This window comes from Neomonachus schauinslandi, chromosome 1, assembly GCF_002201575.2.
Source record: "Neomonachus schauinslandi chromosome 1, ASM220157v2, whole genome shotgun sequence".
Taxonomy (NCBI): domain Eukaryota; kingdom Metazoa; phylum Chordata; class Mammalia; order Carnivora; family Phocidae; genus Neomonachus; species Neomonachus schauinslandi.
The window spans coordinates 81,674,544-81,689,012 of NC_058403.1; the positions used below are offsets into that span (position 1 = coordinate 81,674,544).

The 14,469-nt window shown below is 39.8% G+C and overlaps 1 protein-coding gene across 1 annotated transcript in view; it reads left to right on the forward strand.

Annotated features, from left to right (window-relative positions):
- The window catches only part of LAMP3 (lysosomal associated membrane protein 3), a 31,586-nt gene extending 17,428 nt beyond the window's left edge, over positions 1-14,158 (forward strand). The window contains exons 5-6 of the mRNA XM_021692568.1: positions 3,203-3,373; positions 13,946-14,158. Coding sequence (XP_021548243.1) covers positions 3,203-3,373; positions 13,946-14,079 — 305 coding nt within the window. The 3' untranslated portion in view covers positions 14,080-14,158. The remainder of the gene's footprint in view (positions 1-3,202; positions 3,374-13,945) is intronic.
- The last annotated feature ends 311 nt before the right edge of the window (positions 14,159-14,469 follow it).

Genomic DNA, 14,469 nt, shown 5'->3' on the forward strand with positions numbered 1-14,469 from the left:
GCCCATTGAATTTGCTCATCTTTGATGCTGCTTTGGAGAAACAGACTGAGAGAGGAACCAGGAGAACGCACTCTATCTTTGTATGCCTCCGTTTGCTCATCTGCTCATGAAGAGGCTGGACTCTTATGTCAGAGATCATTATCAGCAACTCTAGAGAGTTTCGTGACTTTGGGACAGATTTGCTAGTGACGATGCAGTCTCTTCCGTACTCCTAGAATCATGCATTCATTCTACAAAAATGTGGAGAGTGCTGGCTATGTGCCAAACCTTGGAAGAGGCAGTAGAAATCCATATTATCCAAACATATGGTCCCTGCTGTCATGGAGCTTACATTCTAGAAGTGGGGAGAGGACCACAAACAGGCACATTAAATTATAATAGACAGTTAAGTAGTGTTAAGTTCTATGAGCAAACACAAGCAGGTTTGGGGGCCAGGGGAGGACTGGAAAGATATTTTTAGGTAGGGCCTTTGGAAAGCCCTTAGGGGAGGAAGGCCTCTCTGAAGAGGTGAAGTTTGAGCAGAGAGATAGCCCCATTTGGGGGCATCTGGGTCTGGGGATGCTTTTTTCAGGTGGCAGGAACAACAGATATACGTCCTTAGAAGCGAACATGCGTGTGATCGGGGAGCGGCTAGTGCTATGTGAGCCCGAGAGAGTGAGCAGAGCAGCAGATCAGGTCTGATGGCCATCCGGGCCAGAGCATGTAGGGCTTCTGGCTAAGGCAAGGTGAGGACTTTGGATTTGAGTTTAAAGTGTGAAAGGATGCCATTGGAGGGTTTGGTGTAGGGAAATGGTATATCAGATTTACACTGATAAAGATTCAGTTTGGTTGCTGTATAGAGAATGGTCCGCAGCAGGGCCAGGTGAGAGAACTCCTGTTAAGGTTTCCATCTAGGAAAGTAATGCTCCCAGTCAAGTTGGGGGAATTTCTCAGAGGGCTCAAATGTTTCTCTGGAAAGCCCAGCCTTTGATAACAAACCATTGCTGGGCACCTCCTCTCTGCCAGGTAGTGTATGGAGAGTTTTCATGTCTGTTTTCTCCTTCTTAAAATTCTATCTTTTGACTAGCTTAAGCTTATCTTATTAAGGAACCTATACTAAAGAAACTTGCCAAGAAATGAAAACGTGGAGAAATGTCTATTTAAAATACAAGATATATTTTATTGATACTGTTCAAGAGGATGCTGTCCATGATTATTGGTTAAAAGTAAGATGTCATAGTTGACAACTCATTTTCATATATAGTACCTCACTTAGACAAGTGTGCTCATAGGGGCTAGGGAATAAATATTGTGAATGCTATACATTAGCTAATGTTATCACAAGACATGGCCTAAATTTTAGCCAGGAGTAGGGTAGTAATGTTGCAAGAGGAGGGGAAGGGAAGGTCAGACCAGCTAAGTTAGAGGCTGAGAAAGGGGATAAGACAATTCTAGGTCCCAAAAATCCAGGCTCAGCAGTAGCAGTAGGAGCTATAGGAATCACGATGATGATAATTTGCACGTCAGTGGTGGCGAGGGCGGTATTCGTAACAGTAGTTAGTTGTAATTACAGTGGTAATGACTGTTGTAATGTTAGTGGGAGTGATCATAGTAGATCACCCTGGGATATAACACACGATATAGTGGTGTAGATGGATAATTCAATGCATCATGTAGGACATTTGCACGTACATATGCAAGAGTCTACAGTAAATAGTACAGTGATGGGTGGGAAACACAATAATGTATTGGTTAAGATAGCAGGCTCTAGAGTCAGACTGCTTGAGTCCCAGTACCACTTACTAGCTGTAGGCTCTTAGGCAGATGTTTTCAATTCTCTGACTCTCCATTTCCTTGTCTGTAAAATGGAAACAGCAGAATAGATCTCAAAAGATTGTATGAGAATTAAACAGAACAGGGGCACCTGAGTGGCTCAGTTAGTTAAGTGTCTGCCTTCAGCTCAGGTCATGATCACAGGGTCCTGGATTGGAGTCCCACATCGGGCTCCCTGCTCAGTGGGGAGTCTGCTTCTCCCTCTGACCTTCCGCCTTCTTGTGCTCTCTCTCTCTCCAATAAATAAAAATAAAAATAAAGAATTAAACAGGACAGTCCTTACAGAGTACTTGCGTGGTTCCTGGCACATAGCAAGCAGACACTTAACGTGGGAGGGAGGCTACCTTAGATACAAGCAAACACACCCACAGAGACAGGAAAGGAGGGAGACTTTCAAGCTCCCTCATTAATAGCCCCTGGGTATTCCTTTCAGGCACAACTTTGGTGAATTCATGAAGGTCCATAGTCTGGTCCTCAATCGTGGGAGCTGTCAGCACTCCCTTACATATTGTCTGTCTCTTCAAGGAGACATTTAAACCAAGGTCATGAAACTGATGTATAAAATCAAAATGTAAATGTGTGCATTTATCATGCAACTATTTCTTATGGTAACTGCCAAGGGGACTAGACAGTTGGGTCGTGTGGCCAGTGAACTTTCTCCCATCCAAGAAGCCAAAGTATAATCAGAAGGGTGTGGGGTGAATGTAGAATTAGAGCAAATGGAGTTAATTATATGATTAAAATGTTTAACCCCATCTGCCTTGAAGCATATGCTTCCTTGAAAAGAGTGAACCTGTCATAAAATAGCGCCAGTCCTTGAGCAGATCTTTCTCTCCCCAACAGCACTCAGGTGGACAGAGATGGCCTTCCCTTCTCTGTGTCCCTACGGATGGATGTAACAACCCTTCCTAATGATGGGATCAGCCTGTCCTTTTGCTATATCAATACAGTCTGGTAACATGCAGATGTTCCACTTGGTGGCTGCGTATGTCTATTCTGATTCAGTAAGAGTTCATGTGACTGTCACAGAGAGCAATCTTCTCTTATTTCTGAGGTTTTTGTGGGCACGTCTCTGTAGTCCCCAAGCCCTGACAATAGTACCCACCAACTCTGCCCCCAATGACTCAAGACAACTGAAGAAAAAGTTCCTAAAAGTTCTCATTTCAATGTTATCACATTCTAATTTATTTGAGTTTGCCCCCATATACTACATAATACCATAAAAAAGTCCCTAAAGAGCACCAGAGTGGGTCTTCATGAAGAGAAGGCAGAACCCCTGAAAGCCATATCTCAACGAAGGCCATTTAACTGCACATGGGCCACCCGGTAACAGTTGATACTCAATGGCTATATGCCAACAAGTGTCTATATTACATCCTTGTATTTTCAGAGAAAATTTACCAAGGAATGAAAAGTTCTGTGGTGATGTTTGAGACTGTGGTTGGGCATTCCTTCAAATGTGTGAGTGAACAGAGCATCCAGCTGTCAACCAACCTTCAACTGAAAACAATGAATGTCCAATATCAAGCCTTTGATTTCGAAGATGACCACTTTGGAAATGGTAAGTCAAGTCTTCATCATGTTGCAAACAAAAACTTCAGAGACCCAAGGGTAGTTTCAAGTTGTTTTGTGTACGTGCAGCTGTCAAAAAGGACAAGAATCACATGAGCTTCCTACAACAGTATGGTTCCACAAAGTTTTTAGGGCCAAGTTTCTCTGGCCAACTTTCCCTCCTGCCATTCCTTTGAGTCAATACCAACCTCATTATCGGACACTAACCCGTTCATGTCCACTACTCTCCCACAGCAGGATACATTCTCCTTGTATGTAATATTCTGACTCCTCAGGTATATTTGGAGACTTTAAAGATCCTGAATAGTAGTAATATCTAAAATTCAAGATTTCAGAATAGACTTTTTCCCACTTGCAGAGGGAAAAAAGAAAGTTGCAATAATTCAAGACAGAAATATACTCTGTTGGGCCCCCTGTTCTCGATTATGAGCTCAATTCCCCTGGCTAGAGCTTCCTTGTAGTTGGTGTTAGTTTCTATGCAACTTCTGCTTTGAGTTCTAACCACCGCAGAGGGAAGCAGGTCCTAGGCAGAAGGCCAGGGATAGACCAGGGTGACTTTCTGAAAAAGCCCTTTTTTCCCTTCTGGGAAAACGGGTTATAAAGATTCCTACATATGTCCAGGAATTGAATTTCAGTTTCTAAAACATTCCTCTCATAATAACTAAGAACATTATGTATACCTCTCAATTTTTATAAATAGATTTAGCTAGAAGTTTAGCTGTAAATTAAATTTCTGTAATGTGAACCCAACTTTTCTTTGAGTTCCATTATAAAGTCGAAGAAGTGCCTACAAAAACCTGATATACTTGCTGGGAAGCATTGAGCAGAGGAAGGATTAAAGTGTTGCGGGCCTCGGATCCCCTGATTTCTGTAGGTTTTGTCTGAGTCTTCAAATCTCTGCCTCCGTTTTGGACCTTTACCACAGTGCTAAGACAAAAATACTAAAATTTCTTAGTAGGTATGGCCCCCACTTTGTCATCTGGTCTCAAAACTTCCAATTTGGGGAAACTTAAAAATTCATGATGAAGGTTTGAAAAGCATCTGTAATTCATCATGTGATCTAAAAAAATAAGGTATACACTTGCTCTTCCTCCCCCTCTGAACCTCTGTGAAACAGGAAGTGAGCAGGTGGGAAACCTTGTAGTGGCAGAGGTGAGAAATAAAACCTTTCAGCAACATACACCTGGCCTCTCTTAGCAGTGCCCATAGGGAGATGTAGAAAATTTATCTTTTCATTTTTTCCCTGCCCTTCCTCCTCTTTTCATATAATTATCAAACTTCCACACTCTCAACCCATTTCAGGGAGCTAAAATCCCAGAGCCTGTAAAATGTTTCTCCAGTACCAGCAGCAACCTTTAAGAAGCAGAGTCTGGCTAGAAAACTTTGGCCATGCAATTTGGCGCAGGTCTCTGTTGCCAGAATTGGGAAAACATGGCCCCAGAACTTCCACGGGCTTACAGTTCTGATCCTGACTCTCTAGACCAAACTGATGTTTCCCCAAGTTGGGTCTGCCTCCCAGCTACAACAGAATCATCTGGGCCCCACCTCCAATGCACTGAATTGTAATTTCCTGGGTGCGGGGACAGGGTATCTGCAATTTAAGATAGCCCTTAAGTGATCACAAGCACTGCACACTTCAGATCATCGCACTGACCTTCCCTTGTTTTCACCCATCCGTGTGTCTGAGGCAGCCGGTGGGAAGCCCAGCAGCTCCACTCCACCTCTCGCTGGGTTTCCCTCCCTGCGCTGCTGAGGCAGGCAGGCAGAATCACTTCCCAGCATTGCGGCCAGCTTGTAACACCTGTTACTCTGACTTCAATTGCAGCGGATGAATGCTTCACTGACAGAAACAGGAGAGAAACCCCTGTGGCCGTGGGCCTGAGTATTGCAGTACTGCTTGTCGTTTTGCTAACAGCATGTCTGGTGGCCAACAAGAGGCCCAGTACAGGATATGAACGCATGTAAAGCCCCACCTTCTTCAAAATGTGCCAGGTTAAGGCCTTGGGAATTCTGCCTTCATATTCAGCCTGAAGTGAAGGGATCAATTTTTCTAGTTGCCTATCCCACCCTCCCAATCTGATTAGGAAACCTGGCTTTCTACCGAGGGGCCAACGGAAGGCTACCGAAAAGGTAGCCCCCACTGCACTTTCTCCTGTTGGTACAGGGAGACTGTGACGTATGGGCTTGAATTCCACTCTCCACACCTGATAATACAGGGCTGGCTTCGAGAATTAGGGACAAGAGGCGGGGACATGAGGAAGGTGCTTGGGAGAAGGAGAAAGCAAATACCTAAAGGGAGAATTGTAAGAAAGACATTTTCAAACTGCACTGATTTTTCTTACACACTTTTAAGAGTCTCAATATCCAGTTTTTAAAAAAATTTTAGTTTTAAAAAAACAATCCATTTCGAAATAGATTCTAAAGTGATTTTAAACTCTCGGATTTTGCCCAATTCCTGATTTACTTGAATTACAGAATGGTGTTAATAGACTAATATTTTTAAAAAGACATTGTATGCTATTATAATGTATTACCAGTAAAAAAAAAAAAAAACTAGATAACTTCCCAACATTTCATTTTTTAAAATGTAAAGCACACACCAAAGATCTTGGCAAACAAAAGAGGCTCCATAAATGTTAGTTCTCCAATTTCTTCACCTTCATTTGTTCTCTGTCTCCTTAACATTTTTTTTCTGCTTTGTCTCTGTTTTTCTTTGATCCTTAGTCTATCCTTGTAAATTCGTTAATTTGGGCCATTGTGGGGAGGGGATGAAGGCAAAGCATCAGAACAATCAGGAATCGCAAACAGAACATGTAGATCTACCCCAGATTATTACCACTTTCCTCTTAAGCAAACATTACAAAAAAATCATAAACCAGGAGATTCCTGATTGGGAAAGAGTGGTATGTGGAGGAAAAATTCTATCAAATATGGCTTGGAATGTTATTCATGCTTTTCTATTACATTGTTTAAAGAGGAGAATTGAGACACCTGGATGGCTCAGTCTGTTGAGCCCGTGACTCTAGATCTCACCTCAGATCTTGACCTCAGGGTCCCGAGTTCAAGCCCAGCCTTGGACTCCTCAGTGAGTGCGGAGCCTACGTTAAAAAAAAAAAGTAAATAGGAGAATTGAGGTTTTTATTTCGGAGAAAAGGGAGGGTAAAGGGCTTCTGGATGTTTTTAATTGCTTTTACTAACAGAAGTGTTCTTGTTTTTCTGTATTTGCCAGAGGTGCCATTCATTGTCTTTTGGTTTTTTGGTGTTTTGTTTTGTTTTGTTTTTTAACAGGAAGTTTATGAAACTTGGCAACAGCTCTATAACCACTGCTTATCTAGGGCATGTTCTGGCTTTCCCTGGAAGGATTTTAGCTCTCTCCACTTTCTCAGAAGTGAGGGGGTGGGGAGGGCACACAGCAGCTTCAAGAGAGCTTCAAGAGCCCCTAAGACGTTTGGGGTGTCAGGACATTCCTGTTTCCCCCTTACAACAGGAGATTTTGATGATAATCTAGGCTGTGAGGACCCGATGTTCCCCAGAGGGACTCAGGTTTGCCAGCGAGGGTTGGCTTTTGGAGAGATGCCATCTCTCTCCATCTCCAGCAGGCCCCCCAGTAGGCATTCACAAATACCCCGCTCCCCCTCCCGTTTCCAGCTCCGCCTGAAGTGTACTCAAGAGCTTCTATACCGCAGAGCATGAGTTGTTTATTCACCGTGCCACTGACCAGCCTGTAGAATGACTAAAGGAAGATTACTCTTCTAGTGTGGGGGAATTTCCATGGGAAAAGACGCGGAGTTAAAATCAAGAAGAGGGGGATAAGGCAGTTCACATAAGTTCAATTTTCCTTTCTACCATCTTCAGTGAGTTCTTTGGAGTGACAGCTGCTGCTTAGAGTCCTGTTATCTACCCCCCCCCCCCACCCATCCCCGCCGCCAATTACCTTTTAAATTACCGTGAATTAACATTCTAGTAAGCAAAAAGAGCAAAGGTTTCATTTGGAAGACTAGTACCTAAAGCCCGGATGCGTTCCTGCCCCACAGTTCTGCCCACTTTCTGCAGTGACTTCCGGGGAGGGTCCCGGATTGCGACTGTCACGAGCTGCTGGTCGGGAAGTAGCCTCCTCCGGCCCTGGGTTCCTCTGGTGCTGCCTCCGAGTCCTAGTCTCACGGCTGCAGTTTCAGGGGTCCCAGGCTTACTGCAGAGTGCTGCAGGTCGCTTTCTGGGGCCACCCCCACCCCCGGGCAGCCCTTCGGGGGGCCTCTGCGGCGGGCTGCGCTTGCCCCTTGCGTTTAGTGCACCTGCTGCTTGCCCGTCCAGCGGGTTTCAACTCCAGTTTTCTCTTCTGCCGAGGGTAGAGCATCCTGAATTCACCCCTCCCTCTGCAACCCACCCAGAGATAATAGAAACCTTCACGAACGCCCACTTGGAGATAACCTATCCATTGTTAATTCTGATGTATTTCCCTGGCATGAATATTGTTTTACAAAACTGGAGCATACAGAGTACACAATTTGGAATCCTTTGTTACCTGTGCATCATAAGCATTTCTCCATGCTATTAAAGGTGCAAAGTGTCATTACTACGGCTGCTATGAATACGCTATCAACATTATATAATAATTTACTTAATTATTGTGTTGTTGAGAGTTTTTGTTGTTTTTAGGTTTTCACAAATATGTTGTGATTAAAGAATTACATATGAATTACAAAACAGACAAGACATTGATTAACAAATGTGTATAAATGTGTGCCTGAATTTTGGTTTTGCCTAATAGAGTAAACTGTTAAAATGGTTATAATTTATTCTGCAGTACTGATTCTTAATTTTTAACTGATCTCAGACATGGTGGGAAGAAAGGCCCTAATTTACCCAAATGATATTAAAGGAAACAGAATGTCATGGATGAGATGCTCAAGAACGAGCAAGATGAGGGTTGTGCCTTGCTGGTTCAGTCGGTGGAGCATGCAACTCTTGATCTTGGGTTTGTAAGTTCGAGCCCCACATTGGGTGTAGAGATTACTTAAAAATAAAATAAAAGTGTGAATTCCAAATAACCAGAGCTCATGGATGAAATGTTATAATGAAAGAGTGAGGTGAATGGGAGATTTCACTCCTGCAGGTGAACAAATTGAGTATCAAAGCAACACCCAATAATATATAGAAATAGTAAGAGGAAGAATCGATAGAGCTGAAAGGTGAATTATCTTCATAGAGAAATAAGCAGTTGATGCAGATAAAAATTAAGATTATGACATTATAGGGCAGCTGTTAGGTATGGAAGATATTCAGATCAGCTAACCTAAGGATAATTGGTGCCCCTGACGTAGAGAGTTCAAAAACAGAAGGAAGATAAATGTGATGGTTTCAGAGATTTTCCTTAAGACAAATAATTGAAGTTGCACATTGAAAGAGCATAGTGTGTACCAGGAAAAAAAACTGACACAGAAAGCTTAGCATTAAGACACATCCAAACTAAGCTATAGAACTTTAAAGATAAAGAACTCTTTAGACATATGAATTCTCCCTCCCCTCTCAAAAGAGCAAATCACCCATAAAGGGGAAAGTTAAAGTTGGCCTCAGATTTCTACAATAACATTTAAAGCCAGCAAATAATAGACCGATGTCTACAAAATCCTAAGGGATAGAAAGTGTGACCCCAAAATATTATTTATTAAGGTAATAGGCAGATAACCTCAAACATGAAATAATTCAAAGGATACAACACCCCAATGAGCTCTTCTTCAAGATAGTGCTTGACCATGAAATTGGGTAAGATCAGAGAGAAGCCACGTTATAAACAAGGATATAAACAAATCTTTCTCAGAAATAGAGAAGCCACATTTTAAAAAGGCATTTTATCTATTTAAATAGTTAAATATAAAAAGCATTAAACAACTATGGGTCTGTAAATCTATCATACAGTTACACCTTCTTGTATATGAAATGATATATGTACATGGTTATTCATGACAGCATCATTTGTAATAGCAAAAGACTGAAAACGAAGTGTCCATCAGTCTGGGACAGATACATCCCACAACAGAATACAGTTATAAGTAAGATTGAGAACATACCTATTTATGTATGTATAGGAAAGTTACCCAAAATATATTGTTGGGGCACCTGGGTGGCTCAGTTGTTTAAGCATCAGACTCTTGGTTTCAGCCCTGGTCATGATCTAAGGGTGGTGATTGAGCCCGGCCTGACTCCACCCTCAGCACAGAGTCTGTTCAAGATTCTCTCTCCCTCTCCCTCTTCCTCCCCCTCTGCCCCTCCCTCCACTTGCACTCTCTCTAAAATAAATAAAATCTTCAAAACGTATTGTTAAATGAAAAAAGCATAATGTACAATAATAGTGAGAGAAGGAGGGAAAAATATATTTTCATTTTGCTTATATCTGAAACATTGGAAATATATATAAAAAGCCAAATGGTTATGACAGGGGGCACTGAGATGGGACAAGGGTGAAAGTGGAACTTCCCAATGTACAGCATTTTGTAGTATTTTGACTTTGAATTGTGAATGTGTTATATATTTGAAACAAATTTTTTTTAACCATAGGAATGACAGTTATCAAATAGAATTGAAATAATGTAAACCCAAACAATGATTAAAAAAATAACATGTCTATTCAAAATTTGAGTTGGGAAGAAGAGAGATAGAAGGGAAACTGCTCGTGCTCATCTTTCAAAACAGTATCAATAGATAATGTCTAAATTGGAAACAGAGTTTAGAAAACACAGAATGTCTGTCATTTACTTCATAACCCTCTTAATGCATTTCATAATCCTTTAGTGTGTATTTATAATCTCTTTTTTGAACCTTAAAGGGATCTTTTATGAAACAATACTTCTTGTGACAAAGATACATTTATTTGAAGTTTGGTAGCTGTCCCAGTTTTGTTTTAGCTTTTTTTCTTCTATGAAATCAAGTTAAACGAAAATCAGCAATTTTGGTAAAATAGCACTTGCATGATCCTATATTAATACAAGTACTTGTATTTATTTTTCTACCCATCTGTCCTTGTAGTTGTAAAGAAAGATGCCTGAAGTTATATTGGTTCATGTTTTAGCAAGGATAATTTCTGGGTGGGTGGTTTTCAGGTGATTGGTTTTGTAAGGGGCCCAAGGGAGGGTGGCTCAAAATGTACCACAACGGCATATTGATTATTTTGAATTGAAGCTTCTTGGGAAACAAGGACATTCTTAGATCCTCCTCTGTCACCCTGAAAGCAGGAAATAAATCTCCCATATGAAAGCTACCCTCCCTGTACTAAGAAGTAAAAAGACATCCTTATCACCCGAGAAAGGATCTTTAAAGCCAAGAAAGCTATAGAAACAAACCCTGTTACTTTTTACTGATCTGCCATCTCAACCTAAATTCCACTTATTTTTGTTAATTGAAACTCCCAACATCTGTTTTCTTTATCCTGTCAGTTCCTCCCAAATATGTTCTCTTTCGTCTAAAATGTATCAAAACTGCCTGCCTTGGTCCTTTCTTTGGGTGTCAATTTCATCATTGGCCCTTTGTGCACACATAATAAAACTTAGGTTTTTTTCTCCTACTAATCAGTAATTCTTAAACCAGTTGGAAGAATCTTGGAAGAAAGAAGAAATTTCTTCCTCTCCTACAGTTTTTACTTTTTTGTGAGCTTTCGTAAATCATCGTAATTATCTATAACGAGAAAATACCATTTAAAAAAAATAGAATAATGTTTCTTTAAACATACACATGAGCACGCATATGTACAGAGGAAGCAAATGCCTTCAAGGTTTGCGGTGATTCATTCAAGTGGAAGGACTGCGGTGATTAAATAATTATTTTCTTTGTGTACTTTTCTACATTTTAAAAACATGTAAGCAACGTGACATTAAATAGTATAAAACTATATGGAGAGTAAAAGTTGCTCTCTATGCCCACCCCACCCCTTCCCCAGCACCTTGCCTCTTTTCCCTTCAGGCACACATGAACCTTTGTTTGGGTTCACACAACCCTCTGCAGATCTTAGCGAACCTCTCTGTCAGCACACTGAGATCTACCACATTCTTTGAAGTGTCTACTTTATATTCTATTGTATGGATATGCCATTTAAAATTCCGGATGGATATCAAGGTTGTCCACTTCGTTCTCATAAAATGAGATTATTGTAACATTTCTTTGTGTAATTACATGAATACATCGTTAGTGTAAGTTCCTGGTGGAATTACTTTAGGGTATGTGTTTTACATTTTGTTTTAATATTTTTGTATTTTTTCAAATCATTTTAATCAAATTAACTTCTTAATTTGTCAATGTTCTTTTTTATCTAAGAAATACACATTTATTGATATGTATATGTAATAGGGGCCCCTGGGTGGCTCAGTCAGTTAAGTGTCCAACTCTTGATTTCGGCTCAGGTCATGATCTCAGGGTCGTGGGATCGAGCCCTGTGTGGGGCTCTGTGTTCAGCGGGAAGTCTGCTTGAGATTCTCTCTCCCTCTGCCCTTCCCCCACCTCATATGCGTGTGCTCTTTCTCTCTCTAAAATAAGTAAATAAATCTTTAAAACATATATAGTAACAAAATTGTATACTCCAAAAGGGCTTATCATGAAAAGCAACATTTCCCTGTCCTTCCTCTAAGAGACAAAGTACTTTTAACTAATTTTAATAATTTCTTATGGTAACTATCTCAAAAATTCTTTTTAAAAATGTTAAAAAGCTTTCTTACCTCTTAATATATCAGCTTTAAACTACTTATTATGGCAGATAAGGATTTCATTCTTACACCATTCCTTTTATGGTTATATCACTGTTTTTTTGCTAAATTAATAAGGTATATAGTATTATAATTATGAAAATATTGTCCACTGCCATGTCAAATAGTGTAGGACAAGCACAGTTCCTGTCTTGTACAGATTTGTTGTTTCCTGGAGTCTCTATCATTCCCTTTCCCCTGGTCCTTCCTGATTCTTTTTTCTCTGACCTCAGGTGAAAATTGATCCTTGGTTCATTTTGATATTGGTTTATGCAAGGATCTCATGCATACATTCTCTTATTTATCCTTTTTCTTTTTCTTATAAAATATTATTCAAATATTTGAAATTTTGATTAAAATTTTTCTTTGCATGTGGTTTAAAACTAAGATGATATGGAGCTTTACCTTACAAATCCTTGCCCTCACCTTGCCACCCATAGGCAATTACTTTTACTGGTTTATCATGCATTCTTATCCTTCCAGGTTTTCTTTAAGTAAATGCAAGCAAATATATCTTCACTTCTTCTTTGTTTACACAAAACATTGTAGTACTATATTCATTTTTTCTTTGCATTGCTTTTTCCCCCTTAACATATACTGGAGATTTTTCTTTTTTTTTTTTAATTCGAATTGATGCACAGTGTTACAGTAGTTTCAGGTGTACAACATAGTGATTCAACTTCTCTGTAGGTTATGTTATGCTCACCACAAGTGTAGCTCCCATCTGTCACCATACTATTATAATATCATTGACTCTATTCCCTGTGCTGTGCCTTTCAGCCCTGTGACTTATTCATTCCATACCTGGAAACCTGTATCTCCCACTCCTCTTCACCTGTTTTGCCCAGCCCCCCAGCCCCCTTCCCTCTGGCAACCATCAATTTGTTCTCCTTATTTATAGGTCTGATTCTGTTTTTTATTTGTTTATTCATTTGTTTTGTTTTGTTTTGTTTTAGATTCCACATATGAATGAAAATCATATGGTATTTGTCTTTCTCAGTCTGACTTATTTCACTGAGCATAATACCCTCTAGGTCCATCCATGTTGTTGCAAACGGCAAGATCTCATCCTTTTTATGGCTGCATAATATTCCATCATGTGTGTATACCGCATCTTCTTTATCCATTCATCTATTGGCTCTTATCTATCCTTGAATAAGATATAGATATAGTTCTCTACTTATTTGTGTTCAGTCACATTCCCTTGTTTCCTCAGGGCTCTCCATCTTTCTCCAGTTGAGACTGATTATATTTTAAATGAACTGAATAAGCACTCTAATGAAATAAAGAAAAAAGTTTTGACAAATTTATAAACTTTCATTTTTAAGCTCTCATGAATATTTAGGTCTGTTTCCTAATATTTTTAGCTCATTAAAAGCAATAAAAAAGAACATTAAGTATAGCAAAAATGTTTTACATTTTTGAAAACATGGATAAACATCACATGTTTTCAAGAGATCATGTGTAATCTAACGACAGTCTCTTTTATGTAAACACGTTCTACTTTGCAGAGAACACACCTGGAAGAAAATGGGTCTAACAATTATTAAATAACTAATAATTGCTGAGAAGATAAGTTTATCTTATTTAATCCTTCAACGATTTTATATATTATTTGCTTACTTTATGAATGAGGAAATTGCAAGGTTCAATAACTCATCCCAGTTCACACAGTTAGGGGTGGAATTAAAACTCAAGGTGCGTTGTGTGTCAACTATACTCCAATTAAAAAAAAAAAAACAGTCATATCCTTCCCACTCTAGTCTGCTTTCTGGTCTGTCCTCACCAAACGTTACCCACTATATTGTATTTTCTCTCTCTCTCTCTCTTAGTGGACGAGTGTTCGTCTGACTACACAATTGTGCTTCCTGTGATTGGGGCCATTGTGCTTGGTCTCTGCGCTGTGGGTTTGATTGTCTATGGACTCCGCCTAAGACCCGAATCATCTGGATACCAGAGAATCTAATTGGTGCCCTGGGGAAAAGAAAACAATGGGGTTTAGAGAATCCTTTCATCGGTTCCAGGATGTTGGGGACTTCCCTTAGAATTAATCCTTCCAGCGATGTAAACTACTATCTTTCACAAAACCCAAGTCATTTCTGATTGAAGGTCAAGCAGCAAATCAATTTCTGCATATTTTTTGTTCATTTTATGAAAGGCCTAGTGAGCTGTTTCAGAGTAAATTCCTCTGTTTCACAGAGAAAATTTCCTTCAAAATATTTTAACCATTCTAAGTCAACATTTGAGATATGTTAAATTAACATAATATATGCCAAACTAAAACTAAACTATAAACTAAAATGTCAATTGTAATTAACGCTACCTATGTACATTGGGGATGTTATTTTATCCTTCA